The sequence below is a fragment of the Vanellus vanellus genome, assembly GCF_965231255.1.
Source record: "Vanellus vanellus genome assembly, contig: HAP1_SCAFFOLD_1286, whole genome shotgun sequence".
Taxonomy (NCBI): Eukaryota; Metazoa; Chordata; class Aves; order Charadriiformes; family Charadriidae; genus Vanellus; species Vanellus vanellus.
The window spans coordinates 26,363-46,630 of NW_028127886.1; the positions used below are offsets into that span (position 1 = coordinate 26,363).

The 20,268-nt window shown below is 64.6% G+C and overlaps 3 protein-coding genes across 3 annotated transcripts in view; 1 reads left to right on the forward strand and 2 right to left on the reverse strand.

Annotated features, from left to right (window-relative positions):
- The window catches only part of LOC309684445 (alanine aminotransferase 2-like), a gene marked incomplete at both ends in the record, with an annotated part of 4,359 nt that extends 3,862 nt beyond the window's left edge, over nucleotides 1-497 (reverse strand). The window contains one exon of the mRNA XM_082500361.1: nucleotides 191-497. Within this exon, the coding sequence (XP_082356487.1) occupies nucleotides 191-497 (307 nt within the window). The remainder of the gene's footprint in view (nucleotides 1-190) is intronic.
- A 2,136-nt stretch (nucleotides 498-2,633) lies between these two features.
- LOC309684448 (alanine aminotransferase 1-like) lies at nucleotides 2,634-9,404 on the forward strand (the record flags this gene model as incomplete). Its single annotated transcript, XM_082500363.1, has 10 exons — nucleotides 2,634-2,739; nucleotides 4,318-4,407; nucleotides 4,676-4,784; nucleotides 4,900-5,349; nucleotides 5,462-5,541; nucleotides 5,614-5,747; nucleotides 5,836-6,007; nucleotides 6,925-7,080; nucleotides 7,814-7,926; nucleotides 9,314-9,404. The coding sequence occupies exons 1-10, from the start codon at nucleotides 2,653-2,655 to the stop codon at nucleotides 9,402-9,404; spliced, it is 1,482 nt and encodes a 493-aa protein (XP_082356489.1). The 5' UTR covers nucleotides 2,634-2,652.
- Nucleotides 9,405-9,656: 252 nt separating this feature from the next.
- On the reverse strand, nucleotides 9,657-19,367 carry LOC309684446 (alanine aminotransferase 2-like). Its single transcript, XM_082500362.1, has 10 exons — nucleotides 19,275-19,367; nucleotides 19,040-19,148; nucleotides 18,809-18,942; nucleotides 16,526-16,769; nucleotides 14,259-14,338; nucleotides 14,025-14,161; nucleotides 11,470-11,644; nucleotides 10,667-10,822; nucleotides 10,348-10,460; nucleotides 9,657-10,037 (listed from the first exon to the last, which is right to left on the reverse strand). Exons 1-10 carry the CDS (start codon nucleotides 19,305-19,307, stop codon nucleotides 9,947-9,949), a joined length of 1,272 nt encoding a protein of 423 aa, XP_082356488.1. The 5' UTR covers nucleotides 19,308-19,367; the 3' UTR covers nucleotides 9,657-9,946.
- Nucleotides 19,368-20,268: the final 901 nt, after the last annotated feature.

Below are 20,268 nucleotides of genomic sequence, written 5' to 3' on the forward strand. Positions count from 1 at the left end.
TATGGGACGTGCGCACCCCATAGATCATGCAAGGACCCTACGAGCCATACCAGGCACCCCCCACCCCGTACCCACACTGGCCACCCCATAGAAGACCCCCCCCCACCCCGATACCCTACAAGCCACTCCGAGGGTGACAACACCCCACACCCACCGGGGCACCCACCCCGTGAGCCGCTCCGGACCCTACCGATGTTGCCGGCGTCCATCTCCCGTAGGACGCGTCGCGCCCGGCGCCGGGCAGCCTCGGTCACAGCGGGACCGCGCAGCAGTTCGGGGCAGGCGCAGGCGGCCACCACCTGCGGGACGGGGCCAGGCGTTGTCCCAGGGGACCACGGTGACATGTCGGGGACGGCAACCCCGGTGGCCGGCAGTACCTGGCGCAGGATGGCCAAGGGGACCAGTCCCATGGGGTGAGCGTCGTCGCCGCTGCAGTCCTCGGGGACGCGGGGCGGCGGTGACACCGACGTCCCCGATGTCCCCTCTGCCGTGGCCATGGCCGTCCCCGTGGGAAAACGCCAAAGGGGGGGGTGGGAACGGGGCGGGTAATGGGGTGGGTGATTGGGAGGGTAATGGGGTGGGGAAAGGGGTGGGGAAAGGGGAGGGGAGGGGGGAGGGTAACGGGGCGGGTAAGGAGGTGGGTGGTCCGGAGGGTAATTGGGTGGGGAACGGGGCGGGAATTTGGGAGGGTAACTGGGAGGGTAATGGGGGAGGTAATGGGGTGGGAATTCGGGAGGGTAATGGGGTGGGAATTTGGGAGGGTAATTAATTGGGAGGGTAATGGGGTGGGAATTTGGGAGGGTAATTAATTGGGAGGGTAATGGGGTGGGAATTTGGGAGGGTAATTAGGAGGGGAACGGGGCAGGTAATGGGGTGGGAATTCGGGAGGGTAATTAATTGGGAGGGTAATGGGGGAGGTAATGGGGTGGGAATTCGGGAGGGTAATTAATTGGGAGGGTAATGGGGGAGGTAACGGGGTGGGAATTCAGGAGGTTAAATGGGAGGGGAACGGGGCAGTTAATGGGGTGGGGATTCAGGAGGGTAACTGGGAGGGTAACTGGGCAGGTAATGGGGTGGGAATTCGGGAGGGTAATTGGGAGGGTAATGGGGGAGATAATGGGGTGGGGATTTGGGAGGGTAACTGAGAGTGTAATGGGGTGGGAATTCGGGAGGGTAATGGGGGAGGTAATGGGGTGGGAATTCAGGAGGGTAACTGGGAGGGTAATGGGGTGGGAATTCGGGAGGGTAATTAATTGGGAGGGTAATGGGGTGGGAATTTGGGAGGGTAATTAGGAGGGTAACGGGGCAGGTAATGGGGTGGGAATTCAGGAGGGTAACTGGGAGTGTAATGGGGTGGGTAACGGGGTGGGAATTTGGGAGGGTAATTGGGAGGGTAATTGGGAGGGTAACGAGGTGGTTAATGAACTGGGTGACGGGGTGGGTATTCAGGAGGGTAACTGGGTGGGTAACTGGGGGGTAACAAGGTGGGTAATGGGGTGGGAATTCGGGAGGGTAACTGGGAGTGTAATGGGGTGGGGATTTGGGAGGGTAACTGGGAGGGTAATGGGGTGGGGATTTGGAGGGTAATTGGGAGGGTAATGGGGGAGGTAATGGGGTGGGAATTCGGGAGGGTAACTGGGAGGGTAATGGGGGAGGTAATGGGGTGGGAATTTGGGAAGGTAACTGGGAGGGTAATGGGGTGGGAATTCGGGAGGGTAACTGGGAGGGTAATGGGGGAGGTAATGGGGTGGGAATTTGGGAAGGTAACTGGGAGTGTAATGGGGTGGGAATTCGGGAAGGTAACTGGGAGTGTAATGGGGTGGGAATTTGGAGGGTAACTGGGAGGGTAATGGGGTGGGTATTTAGGAGGGTAACTCGGAGGGTAATGGGGTGGGAATTCGGGAGGGTAACTGGGAGGGTAATGGGGTGGGAATTTGGGAGGGTAATTGGGAGGGTAATGGGGTGGGAATTTGGGAAGGTAACTGGGAGTGTAATGGGGTGGGTAACGGGGTGGGTATTCGGGAGGGTAATTGGGTGGGTAACTGGGGGGTAACGAGGTGGGTAATGGGGTGGGTATTTAGGAGGGTAATTGGGAGGGTAATGGGGCTGGTAACGGGGTGGGCACATGATGGGTGGTTAACTGGGAGGGTAATGGGGTGGGGAAGGAGGCAGGTACTGGGACGGGTTATGGGGCAGAAAACACGGCGGGTACCGGGGCGGGCAGGGGGGTAATGGGACACGTGGGGGGTAACGGGGATAACGGGGGGCACTGGGGGTTAATGGGATGAGGAAGGAGGTTTTGGGGGGAGGAGGGGGTGATGCTGTGGGGAACGGGTGGTTGAGCGGACTTCACTCCCAGTTCCCCCCCCCCCTTCCCCTCCCCCTCCCCTCCCAGCACACGGCGGTGCCCCGTGGCACCCGCGCCACGTGGCAGGACGGACGGACAGACGGACAGACGGACGGACGGACGGGACTCTGCCTGCCCCGGCTGCCCCCCCCCCGGCACGCCACGCTCCGCCAAACCCCGTAACCATTAACCCGGGTCCCCTCCCAGTCCCCAACCCCCAGTCCCGGTCACAGTCACCCCCAGCTCCGGCCGTGGCGACGGGTGGCAACTCAGGGCGGGGGGGCACCGGCCACCCCAGTTCCCCCATGAACCCCCACAGCCGCACCGCGTCTCCGGCCCCGCTGCAGCTCCTGCTCCAGCGGGCCACTGCCATCGAGGAGGAGCTGGCCCAGGTGAGAGCCCCACGGGACCCACAGACACCCACAGCCCCACGGGACCCACAGATGTCCATGGGTCCCCAGGGCCACCCATCATCCCAAAGCCCTACACGTCCCTATGGCCACCCACAAGTCCCCATGGCCACCTGTGTCTCCCCCATGGCCACCCACAACCCCACAGGACCCACAGACACCCATGGGTCCCCAGGGCCACCCACAACCCCACAGGACCCACAGAAACCATTGGGTCCCAATGGTCACCCATCATCCCAAAGCCCTACATGTCCCCATGGCCACCCACAAGTCCCCATGGCCACCTGTGTCTCCCCCATGGCCACCCACAACCCCACAGGACCCACAGACACCATTGGGTCCCAATGGTCACCTGTCATCCCAAAGCCCTACACGTCCCCATGGCCACCCACAAGTCCCCATGGCCACCTCTGTCTCCAGAGCCCCAAAGGGTCCCCAGGGCCACCCACAACCCCACAGGACCCACAGACACCCATGGGTCCCCAGGGCCACCCACAACCCCACAGGACCCACAGACACCATTGGGTCCCAATGGTCACCCATCATCCCAAAGCCCTACACGTCCCCATGGCCACCCACAAGTCCCCATGGCCACCTGTGTCTCCAGAGCCCCAAAGGGTCCCCAGGGCCACCCACAACCCCACAGGACCCACAGACACCATTGGGTCCCAATGGTCACCCGTCATCCCAAAGCCCTACAGGTCCCTATGGCCACCCACAAGTCCCCATGGCCACCTGTGTCTCCACAGCCCCACGGGTCCCCATGGCCACCCATGGGACCCACAGACACCCATGGGTCCCCAGGGTCAACCATCATCCCAAAGCCCTACAGGTCCCTATGGCCACCCACAAGTCCCCGTGGCCACCTGTGTCTCCACAGCCCCACGGGTCCCCATGGCCACCCATGGGACCCACAGACACCCATGGGTCCCCAGGGTCAACCATCATCCCAAAGCCCTACAGGTCCCTATGGCCACCCACAAGTCCCCGTGGCCACCTGTGTCTCCACAGCCCCAAAGGGTCCCCATGGCCACCCACAGCCCCACGGGTCCCCATGGCCACCCATGGTCCCAGAGCCCCACGTGGTCCCTATGGCCACCCACAGTGGCAGAAATGGGTCCCCACAGTCACTCCACGACCCCAGAGTCCCCTGAGGTCCCCATGGCTACCCAGAGCCCTCTGGGGTCCCCATGGCCATCCGTGGTCTTGGAGAACAACAGGATCCCCACAACCACCCATGGCCCCAGAGCTCCATGGGTCCCCATGGTCACCCACAGCCGCAGAACCTTATAGGTCCCCATGGCCACCCCCAATCCCAGAGCCCCATGACTCCCATCAGCCACTCATGGCCCCAGAGATGTTCAGGTCCCCACGGCCACCCAGATCCCATGTTCCTACAGCTCCCCACAAGGGACAGGTCCTCCCCTGGAGTTCCCTCCCCCTCCATCGGGGTGCGGTGGGGTACCTTCCCCCTCCCCCAACACCTACGGCCATGTCCCCTGGGATTTCGGGAGGGGGACAGAGGATGGTGGCCCTACTGAGCCATCTCCTGTCCCCAAGGGCAAGGAGAAGCCCTTCACCGAGGTCACCCACTGCCATTCGGGGGACGCGGTTGCCGCCGGCCACCAACCTCTCACCTTTCTCCGACAGGTAACGGGGACACCCCACACCTGCCTGCATTTGGGGGGGGGGACATGACACCCCCAACCCCCACCCCACCCCAAAACCGTAGGGCTCTTCAGGATCCCTCCAGGCAACCGCCAAACCAGATGTGGGGCACAGCTGGATCCGTGACCCCATCCGGCACCCCGGGGATGGGTAGAGAGGAGGGGCTCTATCCTGACCATGGGGTCGCTCCGGAGTTTTGGGGTGGGGGGAGCCGTGACCGTGGGGGGGGGGGTTGGCGGGTTTCCCGCAGGTGGCTGCCATCTGCGCCTACCCGGAGCTGCTCAGCACCGCGAGCGTGCCGGCGGATGCCAAGCGGCGCGCGGGCCAGATCCTGCGGCACTTACACGGTGGCAGCCCAGGTACGGTGGGGATGGGCACGCCGTGGAGGGAGGGGACAACCCCACGGATGGGGAGTGGGACACATGGTGGGGTTCTCGGCCGTCTCCCGGCCGGTGACGCCACTTCCGTCCCCAGGAGCGTACAACCTGGAGTACGTCACCGACACGGTGGCCGAGAAGGTGGCCCGCTACCTGGAGCGAAGGGATGGCGGCACCCCCGGCGACCCCCGCTGCATCGTGCCCTGCAGTGGCACCGCGGCGGCCATGGTGGTGAGCGTGGCGCTGGGGAGGTGCCGGTGGGGACACCGAGGACACTCCAGCCATGGCGGCTCTCCCTGGCAGGACGTCTTGACGCTGGTGGTGGACGAGACGGCGGCACAACCGACGGGCGTGCTGGTGCCGGTGCCGGGCCCCCCGCTCCACGGGGCGGCGGCGGGGCTGGCGGGGGCCGTGGCCGTGCCGTACCCGCTGGCCGAGGAGCGCGGTTGGGCCGTGGCCGGCGAGGCGGTGCGGCGGGCGCTGCGGCAGGCGCGGGCCAGGTGCCACCCCAAAGTGCTGTGTGTCGTCAACCCCGGGGACCCGACGGGTGAGTTGGGGTGGGGAACGGCGCTCCCCGTGACTCAGTTTCCCCAAGTGGGGGGGAGGAGTCCCCCCCGAGGCGTGAAGGGACACCAGTGGGGTCCGTCCCACCGTGGCAGGGCACGTGCTGAGCCGGGAGAACATGGAGGACATCATCCGTCTGGTGGCCGAGGAGAACCTCCTGCTGCTGGCGGATGAGGTGGGAGCTGCTCCGGGGTTGTGGGGTGGCCGTGCCCCCATCCCGGATCCCACCGAGCTCCGGGTGCCGTAGGTGCAGCAGGAACGAGCCTTCCTCCCCGACCGCCCCTTCCTCTCCTTCAAGCGGGTGCTGTGGGAGATGGGTGACCCGTTCACCTCCACCGTCCAACTCATCTCCTTCTACTCCCTCTCCAAAGGAGTTGGAGGGTAAGAATGACTCCCAACCCTCCTCTGTCCCCCCACTGAAACCACAAAACCCCCTTTTCCAGCCTTTTCCACCCCACTGCTCCCCCAGGGGCGGTTTCCGAGCGGGTTTCTTCGAGTTGGTGAACATCGACACGAGTGTCCTCAAGTGTTTCTACACGTGGGGGTTGTCGGTGTATCCCCCCATCCTGGGACAAGTGATGCTGGAGACAGCCATGGAGCCCCCGCTGCCCAACGAGCCCTCCTACCCGGCCTTTGAAGAGGTGGGTAATGGTGGGTCCCCTCCCCACAGCTGGCTGCCACTGGGACAGACGGGTCCTACTGGTGGCAGTGGGGAGATGTTCCTGGCTGAAAGAAAGGCATGTGCTGTGTAGCCCACCTCCGTCCCCATCCCCATCCCCATCCCCATCCCCATCCCCATCCCCATCCCCATCCCCATCCCCATCCCATCCCCATCCCCATCCCCATCCCCATCCCCATCCCCATCCCATCCCCATCCCATCCCCATCCCATCCCCATCCCCATCCCCATCCCCATCCCCATCCCCATCCCATCCCCATCCCCATCCCCATCCCCATCCCCATCCCCATCCCATCCCCATCCCATCCCCATCCCATCCCCACCCCCATCCCCATCCCCATCCCCATCCCCATCCCCATCCCCATCCCCATCCCATCCCCATCCCATCCCCATCCCATCCCCATCCCATCCCCATCCCATCCCCATCCCCATCCCCATCCCCATCCCCATCCCCATCCCCATCCCCATCCCCATCCCATCCCCATCCCCATCCCCATCCCCATCCCCATCCCATCCCCATCCCATCCCCACCCCCATCCCCATCCCCATCCCATCCCATCCCATCCCCATCCCCATCCCATCCCCATCCCATCCCATCCCCATCCCCATCCCCATCCCCATCCCATCCCATCCCCATCCCATCCCCATCCCATCCCCATCCCATCCCCATCCCCATCCCATCCCATCCCATCCCATCCCATCCCATCCCATCCCCATCCCCATCCCCATCCCCATCCCCATCCCCATCCCATCCCCATCCCCATCCCCATCCCCATCCCCATCCCCATCCCCATCCCATCCCCATCCCACCCCATCCCCATCCCCATCCCACCCCATCCCATCCCCATCCCACCCCACAGCTCACCCCCTCCCACCCCAGCACAGAGAGGGGCTGCGCCGTCTCCTGGCCCACAACGCCCGGCGGGTGCAGGAGGTGCTGGGACGGGCCCCCGGCATCCGCTGTCAGCCCCCGCAGGGCGGCGCCCGCGCCTTCCCCCGCCTCCAGCTCCCGCCCCGCGCCCAGCGCCGGGCCCGGGTGAGCGCCCGCGGGACGGGCAGGCGGGGAGGGGGGACGCCGGGGAGTGGGGCACACTGGGGACGGGGGACATCCTGGGATGTGGGACGTCTTGGGAGTGTGGGGTAACTTGGGGACATGGGGCATCCTGGGGACGGGGGACATCCTGGGATGTGGGACATCTTGGGAGTGTGGGGCGTCTTGGGGACATGGGGCACGCTGGGGACATGGGACAAACCAGAGCATGGGGCATACTGGGGACAGGAGCCATCCCAGGGACATGGGACACATTGGGAGTGTGGGCGTCTTGGGGCCATGGGGCATCCTGGGGACGGGAGACATCCTGGGATGTGGGACATCTTGGGAGTGTGGGGCTTCTTGGAGACGTGGGGCATCCTGTGGACAGGAGACATCCTGGGATGTGGGGCATCTTGGGAGTGTGGGGAGTCTTGGGGACGTGGGGCATTGGGGCATGCTGGGGACAGGAGCCATCCCATGGATGTCTGGGGTACCCTCTGTTATGGGGAGTCCTGGGGACAAGAGGTGTCCTGGGGACATGGGACACCAGGGAACATGGGACACCGTGGGAGTGTGGGGCATCTTGGAGACGTGGGGCATCTTGGGAACATAGGGTCTTCCGCGGACGTTGGACACAGTTGGAGTACCGGCCACCCTGTGTGTCCTGGGGACACGGGACATCCTGGGGACATGGTGCCCCGTGGCACAGGTGACCATCCCGTCCCTTCTCCCCCAGGAACTGGGCCTGGAGCCCGATGTCTTCTTCTGCCAGAAGCTACTGGAGGCGACTGGGATGGTGCTGGCCCCGGGGAGCGAGTTTGGGCAGGCGGAGGGCACCCACCATGTGGGGTACCTTGGGGGTGGGGCTGGGGTGGGCGATGGGTGATGAGAGGTCCGGGAGTGGGTGGGTGGGGGTTGGATGATGGGGTGTGGTGGGACGGGTGGTGGGGGGGACATTTGGGGTTGACAATTTGGAGCTGGGTGAAGAGTGGGCAGTGTTGGGGGCTCATGGGATGGCATTGGGAGATGGTTTGGGTTGGACCATTGGGTGATGGGAGGTGCTGGGGGCTGGTGGGGGGGAAGTCCAGGCGGTGGTGGGAGGGGATGGAGTTGGGCGTTGGGGGCTGGGAGGTTGGGGACTGGTTGGGACTGGGAGGTTGGGGTTGGAGGTTGGACGGTTGGGGGGCAGGCTGGAGCTGAGGTTGGGTTTGAGTTTTGGTGGCTGGTTGGTGTTGAGACTGGTTGGCACTGGGATGTTGGTGCTGGAGGCTGGAGAGTTGGGGGATGGGTTGGAGTTGGGACTGGTTGGCACTGGGAAGTTGGGGTTGGAGGTTGGACAGGCTGGTTGGAGCTGAGGTTGGGGTTGGGTTTTGGTGGCTGGTTGGGGTTGGGACTGGTTGGCACTGGGAGGTCGGGGCTGGAGGTTGGACAGTTGGGGGATTGCTTGTGGTTGGGACTGGTTGGCACTGGGAAGTTGGGGTTGGAGGTTGGACAGGCTGAGGTTGGGGTTGGGTTTTGGTGGCTGGTTGGGGTTGGGACTGGTTGGCACTGGGAAGTTGGGGTTGGAGGGTGGACAGGCTGGTTGGAGCTGAGGTTGGGGTTGGGTTTTGGTGGCTGGTTGGGGTTGGGACTGGTTGGCACTGGGAGGTCGGGGCTGGAGGGTGGACAGGCTGGTTGGAGCTGGTGTTGGGGTTGGGTTTCGGTGGCTGGTTGGAGGTTGGGCTGGGACTGGTTGGCACTGGGAGGTCGGGGCTGGAGGCTGGATAGTTGGATTGCTTGTGGTTGAGACTGGTTGGCACTGGGAGGTTGGGGTTGGAGGGTGGACAGGCTGGTTGGAGCTGGTGTTGGGGTTGGGTTTTGGTGGCTGGTTGGAGGTTGGGACTGGTTGGCACTGGGAGGTCGGGGCTGGAGGTTGGACAGACTGGTTGGAGCTGAGGTTGGGGTTGGATTTTGGTGGCAGGTTGGAGGTTGGGGTTGGGACTGGTTGGCACTGGGAGGTCGGGGCTGGAGGTTGGGTTGGGGGCTGGGGCCAGCAGAGGTTTGGGGTGGGGAGACTGCCTGGGGTTATAGGAAGGGGGACCCAGTTGAGGTTGGCCAACGGGGCTTTCACGGCTGGTGGGGCTGAGAGGAAGGTTGGGATTGAGGAGCCGTTTGGGGACCTACTGGGTTTGGACACCAGGAGGTGGTTGGGGGACGGGAGGGGACACCACCCCCCCCCCCACCGTCCCCCCCCCAGATTGTCACTGCTGCTTCCCACCGAGACGCTGGAGCGGCTGCTCCTCACCCTCCCCCTCTTCCACGCCGCCTTCCTGCGTGACTTCTCCTGACGTGGGGTGGGGGGACCACCCCCATCTCCGTGTGTGTCTCCCCCGTACCCACGACCCTATTAAAGTCCCCCCCCCCAGATCGCACCACACCTCCGTGTGTCACCCCAGGGTGCCCCGAGGGACCCATGTCATGAGTATGGGGGGGAGGGGGGGGGGAGGTCCATCCAGCCCCAACGCCGCTGGGTGCTGGTGGGGCGGAGGGGACACCCATGGGTTCCTGGTTGTAGGTGACGCACGGCTCCACCCCCCAACTGGTCACTACCCTTTTATTAGTGGGGTTTCTGGGGGATAATGGGGGGGGGGGGGGGACGGGACCAGCCCCGGGACACGGGGTGCCCTCGTGTCCCCTCCCCACCCCCTTGAAGAAGGCACCAAGAGGTTGAAGGCACTTGAAGACCACCAAGACCACACGGGGCAGAGTCCCGGCCCGCGGCACCCGGGGCCCGGTGGGGAGTGTGGGGTGGTGGGTGCTGGTGGGGAAGGTGGGGGGGTGGGGGTGGGGGGTGGGGTGGGGGGGTGGGGGGGACACGGGGACGTCGGCGTTAGGAGTACTCCTTGATGAACTTGGTGTAGAAGCTGCTGAGCTTCTCCAGCAGGACCTTCAGCTTCTCGGTGGGCGGTAGGATGGTCATCCTTGGGGTACAGGAGGAGCTGGAACCAGGGCTGGGGGGCGGGGAGATGACACCCCCCCCCCCGAACCCCATATCCCCATCTCTGCCCCCCACATAACCCCACCACCACCCTACACCCAACCCACCAAGCACCCAAGACCTCCTCCACCTTCCACCCCCAGACGTTGCACCCACCTCCTCTTCCACCACCAAATGAGGAAAAGGGGTCTTGCGGGGGGTGGGGGGGTGTCCAGCCCCACATCTCCACTTCTGACCCCCACTTCGAGCCCTCCCCCTTCCCGACACCCACCCCCGTCCCCCCGGACACCCACCGAAAATGGAAGGTCCCTTCCCGCTGGCCGAAGCCGCTGCCCGGCACCACGCAGATACCCGTCTCCTCCAGCAGCTTCATGCAGAAGAACATGTCGGGGGCCTGATCCTGCGCCTGCGGGAGACGGGGATAGGGCTCAGCACCCACACGCATCCCGTGGGGATCCCGGACCCACAGATGGCGCAGGGTTAAACCCCGCGTGTCTCAAATGGACGGGATCACCGCCTGGGGCTGGATCCTGCCCAGCCCCACGTTGACCAGGACTCATCCTGCTCAGCCCCACAGCCCCCCGGGACGGATCCTGCCCGGTCCCACGGCACCTTGGCAGCGGCCAGGGCGCGGGGCGGCAGTTCGATGCGGGGGAAGGAGTACATGGCGCCCTGCACGGGGTTGCAGTGGATTCCGGGGGTCCGGTTGAAGATGTCCTGGGTGAGCTGGGCTTTGTGTGCCAGGGCGCTGAGCACCGCCTTCTTCTCCTGCCGGGACAGCCGGGATGGGGACACCTCATCCCCATCCCCATCCCCATCCCATCCCCATCCCATCCCATCCCATCCCATCCCATCCCATCCCATCCCCATCCCCATCCCCATCCCCATCCCCATCCCATCCCCATCCCCATCCCATCTCCATCCCCATCCCATCCCCATCCCCATCCCCTCCCCATCCCCATCCCCATCCCCATCCCATCCCATCCCCATCCCCATCCCCATCCCCATCCCCATCCCCATCCCATCCCATCCCATCCCCATCCCCATCCCCATCCCATCCCATCCCATCCCATCCCATCCCCATCCCCATCCCCATCCCCATCCCCATCCCCATCCCATCCCCATCCCATCCCATCCCATCCCATCCCCATCCCCATCCCCATCCCCATCCCATCCCCATCCCCATCCCCATCCCCATCCCCATCCCATCCCCACCCCCATCCCATCCCATCCCCATCCCCATCCCCATCCCCATCCCATCCCCATCCCATCCCCATCCCATCCCCATCCCATCCCATCCCATCCCATCCCATCCCCATCCCCATCCCATCCCCATCCCATCCCCATCCCCATCCCCATCCCATCCCCATCCCATCCCCATCCCCATCCCACCCCATCCCATCCCAATCCCATACACTCATGAAGAGCTCATATGAAGGATCCCCGGGCTGTGGTGGGGCAACGACGGCATCCAGGAGGATCTGCCCTGGTACGGGTGGGCACAGTCGCACTGACACCAGTTTGGACAACTGTTGTTGCACCTCCGGGTCCATGTTCACCACCTCCACGTACCCACTGCGGAACCCGCACCTGCCACGACACAGCGCGTGGTGGCACCGACAGCGACCCACGAGGTGGGCGGATGTAGGGACACGTGGGTGGGAGCCCACGGGTGGAGACCCCAGAAGGTGGGCACCCATGAGTTGGAACCCATGGATAGCAATGGATGGATGGATGGATGGATGGATGGATGGATGGATGGATGGATGGGTGGATGGATGGGTGGATGGATGGATGGATGGATGGATGGATGGATGGATGGATGGATGGGTGGATGGGGACCCATGGAGGAGAAGCCCCTGGATGGGGAACCACAGGTGGGGGGACCTGTGGATGGAGACCCACAGACAGGAACCTACTGAGAGGGACCCACAGATGGGACCCATGGCTGGGGGTCTGTGATGGGAACCCAAGGACAGGAACCTATAGGGAAGGACCCACATATGGGACCTATGGATAGGAGTCCATGATGGGACCCATTGGACAAGGAGCCACCAGGCTGTGGCATCTATGTCCTCTGAGACCCACAGAGCTGTGTTATGTTGTCTCCACAGGGTTGTGGCATCACTACTCTTCATCCCTTGGACCCACAGGGTCATGGCGTCACCATCTCCACCCCTTGGACCCATGGCACCACCATCTCCACCCCTTGGACCCACAGGGTCATGATATCACCGTTTCCATCCCTGGGACCTACAGGGTTGTGGCATCACCACCTCCACCCCTGGGACCCACAAGGTTGTGGCATCACCATCTCCACCTCAAGGGCTCCACAGGGTTGGAGTATCTCCATCACCACCCCTAGGACCCATGGGGCCATGGCATCACCTCCACCCCAAGGGCTCCACAGGGTTGGAGTATCTCCATCCCCACCCCTAGGACCCACGGGGCCACGGCATCACCATCTCCATGTCTGGGACCCACAGAGTCATGGCACCACCTCCACCCCAAGGGCTCCACAGGGTTGGAGTATCTCCATCCCCACCCCTAGGACCCATGGGGCCATGGCATCACCATCTCCACCCCTGGGACCCACAGGGCCACAGCATCACCATCTCCATGTCTGGGACCCACAGGGTCATGGCACCACCTCCACCCCAAGGGCTCCACAGGGCTGGAGTATCTCCATCCCCACCCCTAGGACCCACGGGGCCATGGCATCACCATCTCCACCTCAAGGGCTCCACGGGGTTGGAGTATCTCCATCCCCACCCCTAGGACCCATGGGGCCATGGCATCACCATCTCCACCTCAAGGGCTCCACAGGGTTGGAGTATCTCCATCCCCACCCCTGGGACCCACAGGGCCACGGCATCACCATCTCCATGTCTGGGACCCACAGAGTCATGGCACCACCTCCACCCCAAGGGCTCCACAGGGTTGGAGTATCTCCATCCCCACCCCTAGGACCCATGGGGCCATGGCATCACCATCTCCACCCCTGGGACCCACAGGGCCACAGCATCACCATCTCCATGTCTGGGACCCACAGGGTCATGGCATCACCTCCACCCCAAGGGCTCCACAGGGTTGGAGTATCTCCATCCCCACCCCTAGGACCCATGGGGCCATGGCATCACCATCTCCACCTCAAGGGCTCCACAGGGTTGGAGTATCTCCATCCCCACCCCTAGGACCCATGGGGCCATGGCATCACCATCTCCACCTCAAGGGCTCCACAGGGTTGGAGTATCTCCATCCCCACCCCTAGGACCCATGGGGCCATGGCATCACCATCTCCACCTCAAGGGCTCCACAGGGTTGGAGTATCTCCATCCCCACCCCTGGGACCCACAGGGCCACGGCATCACCATCTCCATGTCTGGGACCCACAGAGTCATGGCACCACCTCCACCCCAAGGGCTCCACAGGGTTGGAGTATCTCCATCCCCACCCCTAGGACCCATGGGGCCATGGCATCACCATCTCCACCCCTGGGACCCACAGGGCCACAGCATCACCATCTCCATGTCTGGGACCCACAGGGTCATGGCATCACCTCCACCCCAAGGGCTCCACAGGGTTGGAGTATCTCCATCCCCACCCCTAGGACCCATGGGGCCATGGCATCACCATCTCCACCTCAAGGGCTCCACAGGGTTGGAATATCTCCATCCCCACCCCTAGGACCCATGGGGCCATGGCATCACCACCTCCACCCTTGGGACCCCCAATGCCATGGCACCACCATCTCCAGCCCAGTGGATCCATGGGGTGATGGCATCCCCATCCCCTACCCATGGCATCACCCAGGAGGTGGTGGCATCGCCATCCCTTGGACACACGGGGCTGCAGCATCTCCCTCCCCATCCCGGATCTGTGGCATCCTTAGGACCCGTGGGCCCATGGCCACCCACAGCCGGGGCGACAGTGGCCAGGGGGCCAGGACCAGCGAGGTGGTGGAACTCACTCGCCCATGAAGCCCTTGGAGACGGAGTGGAAGGAGGCCAGCTCCACCACCTCCGAGTAGGGCGGCCCCATCTCGAACAGCACCTTCTTGAAGGAGTGGAAAGCCGAACCCTCGGCGTAGATGTTGTCCTGGTACACCTGTAGAGGGGGGGGACGGGGGGGTGGTGGGACATCACCCGGACGTCGGGGTCCTCCCGAAGATGGAGGTGGAGGACACTCTGTGGGTCCCACTCACCTCATCGGCCATGAGGAAGAGCTTCTCCTCAAAGGCGAATTTGATGACGTCCTCGATGCACTGTCGGCTCTGTACCTGTCCTGGGGGGGGACACGGCATCAGGGGACATCATGGTGGTGGCACTGGGGGCGGGGGGGGGGGTCCCAGCCCTGGAACCAGCTGGGGTTTGGGGGTTGGGTTTTGGGGGTCACGGTCCCAACCCCGGTACGGGTAGAGCACTGGAGGTCCCAGTCCAACTTGGGGGTCTCAGACCGAGGGTTGCCTTCCCAGTCCTGGGGTCCCATCCCAGTACAAGGGTCCCAGTTCCATCTTGGGGTCCCAGACCAAGAGTCCCCTTCCCAGTCTCGAGGTCGCAGCCCAGAGTCAGGGTCTCAGCCCCAGTGTAGGGGTCCCAGACCAAGGGTCCTCTTCCCAGTCCCAAGGTCCCATCCCAGTCATAGGTCCCAGTGCAGTCTTGGGGTCCCACCCCAGCGCAGGGGTCCCAGTCCAGTTTTGGGGTCCCAGACCAGGGGTCCCCTTCCCAGCTCTGGGGTCCCATCCCATCCCACCTCAAGGGTCCCAGTCCAGTCTTGGGGTCTCAACCCCAGCCCTTGGGGTCTCAGCCCAGCCCAGGGCTCCCAGTCCAGTCTTGGGGTCCCAGACCAGGGGTCCCCTTCCCAATCCTGAGGTCCCATCCCAAAGGTCCCAGTCCCATCTTGGGGTCCCAGCCCAGCCCAGGGGTCCCAGTGCAGCCTTGGAGTCCCAGCCCAGGGGGCCCCTTCCCAGTCCCAAGGTCCCAGCCCAGCCCAGGGGTCCCAGCCCAGCCCAGGGGTCCCAGTCCAGTCTTGGGGTCCCAGTTCAGTCTTGCAGTCTCAGCCCCAACTGAGGGGTCCCAGTTCTGGGGTGCCAGCCCAGCTCAAGGGTCCCAGTCCAGTCTTGGGGTCCCAGCCCAGCCCAGGGCTCCCAGCCCAGGGGTCCCCTTCCCAGCTATGGGGTCCCATCCCAAAGGTCCCAGTCCAGTCTTGGGGTTCCATCCCAAAGGTCCCAGCTCGGTCTTGGGGTCCCAGACCAGGGGTTCCCTTCCCAGTCCTGAGGTCCCATACCAAAGGTCTCAGTCCAGTCTTGGGGTTCCATCCCAAAGGTCCCAGTCCAGTCTTGGGGTCCCAGACCAGGGGTCCCCTTCCCAGTCCTGAAGTCCCATCCCAAAGGTCCCAGTCCAGTCTTGGGGTTCCATCCCAAAGGTCCCAGCCTAGTCTTGGGGTCCCAGACCAGGGGTCCCCTTCCCAGTCCGGAGGTCCCATGGTCCCATCCCAAAGGTCTCAGCCCAGTCTTGGGGTCAAAGACCAGGGGTCCCATTCCCAGTCCGGAGGTCCCATCCCAAAGTTCCCAGCCCAGTCCTGGGGTCAAAGACCAGGGGTCACCTTCCCAGCTATGGGGTCCCATCCCAAAGGTCCCAGCCCAGTCTTGGGGTCCCAGCCCAGGGGCCACCTTCCCAGCTATGGGGTCCCATCCCAAAGGTCCCAGCCCAGTCCTGGGGTCAAAGACCAGGGGTCCCCTTCCCAGTCCTGAGGTCCCATCCCAAAGGTCCCAGCCCAGTCTTGGGATTCCATCCCAAAGGTCTGAGCCCAGTCTTGTGGTCCCAGCCCAGGGGCCACCTTCCCAGCTATGGGGTCCCATCCCAAAGGTCCCAGCCCAGTCCTGGGGTCAAAGACCAGGGGTCCCCTTCCCAGTCCGGAGGTCCCATCCCAAAGTTCCCAGCCCAGTCCTGGGGTCAAAGACCAGGGGTCACCTTCCCAGCTATGGGGTCCCATCCCAAAGGTCCCAGCCCAGTCTTGGGGTTCCATCCCAAAGGTCCCAGCCCAGTCTTGGGGTCCCAGACCAGGGGCCACCTTCCCAGCTATGGGGTCCCATCCCAAAGGTCCCAGCCCAGTCCTGGGGTCAAAGACCAGGGGTCCCCTTCCCAGTCCTGAGGTCCCATCCCAAAGGTCCCAGCCCAGTCTTGGGATTCCATCCCAAAGGTCTGAGCCCAGTCTTGTGGTCCCAGCCCAGGGGCCACCTTCCCAGCTATGGGGTCCCATCCCAAAGGTCCCAGTCCAGTCTTGGGGTTCCATCCCAAAGGTCCCAGCCCAGTCTTGGGGTCAAAGACCAGGGGTCCCCTTCCCAGCTACGGGGTCCCATCCCAAAGGTCCCAGCCCAGTCTTGGGGTCCCAGCCCAGGGGCCACCTTCCCAGCTATGGGGTCCCATCCCAAAGGTCCCAGCCCAGCCCAGGGGTCCCCTCCCCGAGTACCGGTGGGGTTGCCGGGATTGATGATGCAGAGGACGCGGGGACAGCAGTGCTGGCGTCCCTCGACCAGCGCCCGCCGCAGCTCGGCCACATCCAGCGCCCAACAGTGCTCCTCGTCCAGGTAATAGTTGAGCTGAACGGCGCTGAGTTCGGCAATGGCGGCCGAGTAGAGGGGGTACTGCGGGATGGGGATGAGCACCCCCGTGCGCGACTGCCCCGACCCGGACACCAGCAGCTTCAGGATGCTCTGCGAGGGGGGGAGAGGGACAGCGCGGGCATGGGGACGGTGTGGGGACAGGGATGGTGTGGGCATGGGGACGGTGTGGGAACAGGGGGACAGGGATGGTGTGGGCATGGGGTGGTGTGGGGACAGGGACAGTGTGGGGATGGGGACGGTGTGGGGACAGGGATGGTGTGGGCATGGGGACGGTGTGGGGACGGGGACAGTGTGGGGACAGGGATGGTGTGGGGATGGGGACAGCGTGGGGACAGGGAGGGTGTGGGCATTGGGGTGGTGTGGGGACGGGGATGGTGTGGGGACAGGGATGGTGTGGGCATGGGGACAGTGTGGGGACAGGGATGGTGGGGGCATGGGGACGGTGTGGGGACGGGGACAGTGTGGGGACAGGGATGGTGTGGGCATGGGGACGGTGTGGGGACAGGGATGGTGTGGGCATGGGATGGTGTGGGGACAGGGATGGTGTGGGCATGGGATGGTGTGGGGACAGGGACAGTGTGGGGATGGGGATGGTGTGGGCATGGGGACAGCATGGGGACAGGGAGAGTGTGGGCATGGGATGGTGTGGGGACAGGGAGGGTGTGGGCATGGGGACGGTGTGGGGACAGGGATGGTGTGGGCATGGGGACGGCGTGGGGACAGGGAGAGTGTGGGCACAGGGATGGTGTGGGGACAGGGAGGGTGTGGGGACAGGGATGGTGTGGGCATGGGGACGGTGTGGGGACGGGGATAGTGTGGGGACAGGGACTGTGTGGGCATGGGGACGGTGTGGGGACAGGGATGGTGTGGGGACAGGGATGGTGTGGGCATGGGATGGTGTGGGGACAGTGACGGTGTGGGGACGGGGATGGTGTGGGGACGGGGATGGTGTGGGGACAGGGATGGTGTGGGCATGGGATGGTGTGGGCAGGGGGAGAGTGTGGGGACGGGGATGGTGTGGGGACAGGGATGGTGTGGGCATGGGGACAGCGTGGGGACAGTGTGGGGACAGGGAGAGCGTGGGCATGGGGATGGTGTGGGGACGGGGACAGTGTGGGGACAGGGAGAGTGTGGGCATGGGGACGGTGTGGGGACAGGGATGGTGTGGGGACGGGGACGGTGTAGGGACGGGGATGGTGTGGGGACAGGGATGGTGTGGGCATGGGGACAGTGTGGGGACAGGGGTGATGGTGGCACTGGGGTGGCATGGGGACAGTGTGGGGACAGGGGTGATGGTGGCACTGGGGTGGCACGGGGACAGTGTGGGGACAGGGGTGATGGTGGCGCTGGGGTGGCATGGGGACAGGAAAGGTGGTGGCACTGGGATGGCATGGGGAGGGTGTGGGGACAGCGGTGATGGTGGCACTGGGGTGGCACAAGGACAGTGTGGGGACAGGAATGGTGGTGGCACTGGGGTGGCACAGGGACTGTGTGGGGACAAGGGTGATGGTGGCACTGGGGTGGCACGGGGACAGGGTGGGGACAGGGAAGATGGTGGCCCTGGGGTGGCAGGGGGAGAGGAAAGGTGGTGGCACTGGGGTGGCATGGGGACAGTGTGGGGACAGAGAAGATGGTAGCACTGGGGTGGCACGGGGACAGGAAAGGTGGTGGCACTGGGGTGGCACGGGGACAGTGTGGGGACAGGGGTGATGGTGGCACTGGGGTGGCACGGGGACGGTGTGGGGACAGGGGTGATGGTGGCCCTGGGGTGGCACGGGGACAGTGTGGAGACAGAGAAGATGGTGGCCCTGGGGTGGCACGGGGACAGGGCCAGCGTGCCAGGAGCCCGGTGACAGCAGCTCCGGGGGCAGGACGCTGCCGGGGGCCCCTTTGGGGACACCGCTGAGGACGGCCACTGCCACACCTCCTCCTCAATGCCACCACCGCCCCCTCCCCCAATCCCGGCACTGCCGGTGACGGCGCCGATGCCAACTCCGGCACAAAAGTCCCTTTGTGACCGTCCGCCGTGGGAACGGCCAGCGGGTGGGCAACCAGCCCGGGGGGGTGCCATTGAGGTGTCCCCTCGCCGCACCTCTCCCCGTGTCCCCTTCATGTCCCCGTCCCCGTACCACGATGGCGTCGCTGGCGCCGGTGGCGAGGAAGATGTCCTGCGGTTTGGCGGTGACACCGCCGTCCCGTCGCCGGAGGAAACGCGCCACGTCTTCTCGTACCAGTTCGATGCCGGGACTGGAGCTGTAGGCACCTGGAAGGGGGACATAATAAAGGGGGGGTGGGGGGGTGACATCGGAGATCCCGGAGGTGACAACGGGTGTTGTCACCAAACCTCGACGGGCGCTCACCGGCGCTTTGCCCGTTACACGCCGCCAGTAGGCGACGGGCCCGATCCTTGGCGTCATCGGGGATGGTGGGTTCCGTCAGCAGTTCCGGGTACAGGCAGAGGGCTGTCACCTTTTGGGGACAAAGACGGAGGTCAAAAGGAGAGAGGTTGAGCACCGGAGATGAAGGTGACATCTCCGCGTCACCGGTGTCCCCTGTGTGTGTCCCCCTCCCCCCCCCGAAGGCCGCGGGGGGTACCTGGCGGAGGAAGGTGATGGGTTTCTGTCCCATGGCGTGGGCGTCACCGATGTTGGCCTTGATGACCTCCGGGAAGGGTTTGGGGACACCCTGCGGGGACAGGGGGACAGGGATGAGGACAGGGATGGGGATGGGGACAGGGACAAATATGGGGACAGGGGACAGGGATGGGGACAGGGATAGGGGGACGGGGATGGGGGGATGGGGATGGGGACAGGGATGGGGACAGGGACGGGGACAGGGACAAATATGGGGACAGGGACAAAGATAGGGACAGGGGGACAGGGATGGGGACAGCGATGGGGACAGGGACAAATATGGGGACAGGGACAAATATGGGGACAGGGGACAGGGATGGGGACAGGGGGACAGGGTCAGAGATGGGGACAGGGACAAATATGGGGACAGGGGACAGGGATGGGGACATGGATGGGGGGACGGGGATGGGGACAGGGATGGGGACAGGGGACAGGGATGGGGACAGGGACAAATATGGGGACAGGGACAAAGATAGGGACAGGGGACAGGGATGGGGACAGGGACAGGGGGACGGGGATGGGGGGATGGGGATGGGGATGGGGACAGTGATGGGGACAGGGACAGGGTCAGAGATGGGGACAGGGGGACAGGAACGGGGACAGGGACAAATATGGGGACAGGGGACAGGGATGAGGACACAGGGATGGGGACAGGGACAAATATGGGGACAGGGGGACAGGGATGGGGACAGGGACGGGGGGATGGGGACAGGGAACAGGGGACAGGGACGGGGACAGGGACAGGGACAGGGACAGGGTCAGAGATGGGGACAGGGGGACAGGAACGGGGACAGGGACAAATATGGGAACAGGGGACAGGGATGGGGGACAGGGATGGGGACAGGGGACAGGGACAGGGACAAATATGGGGACAGGGACAAAGATAGGGACAGGGGGACAGGGATGGGGACAGGGATGGGGACAGGGACGGGGACAGGGACAAATATGGGAACAGG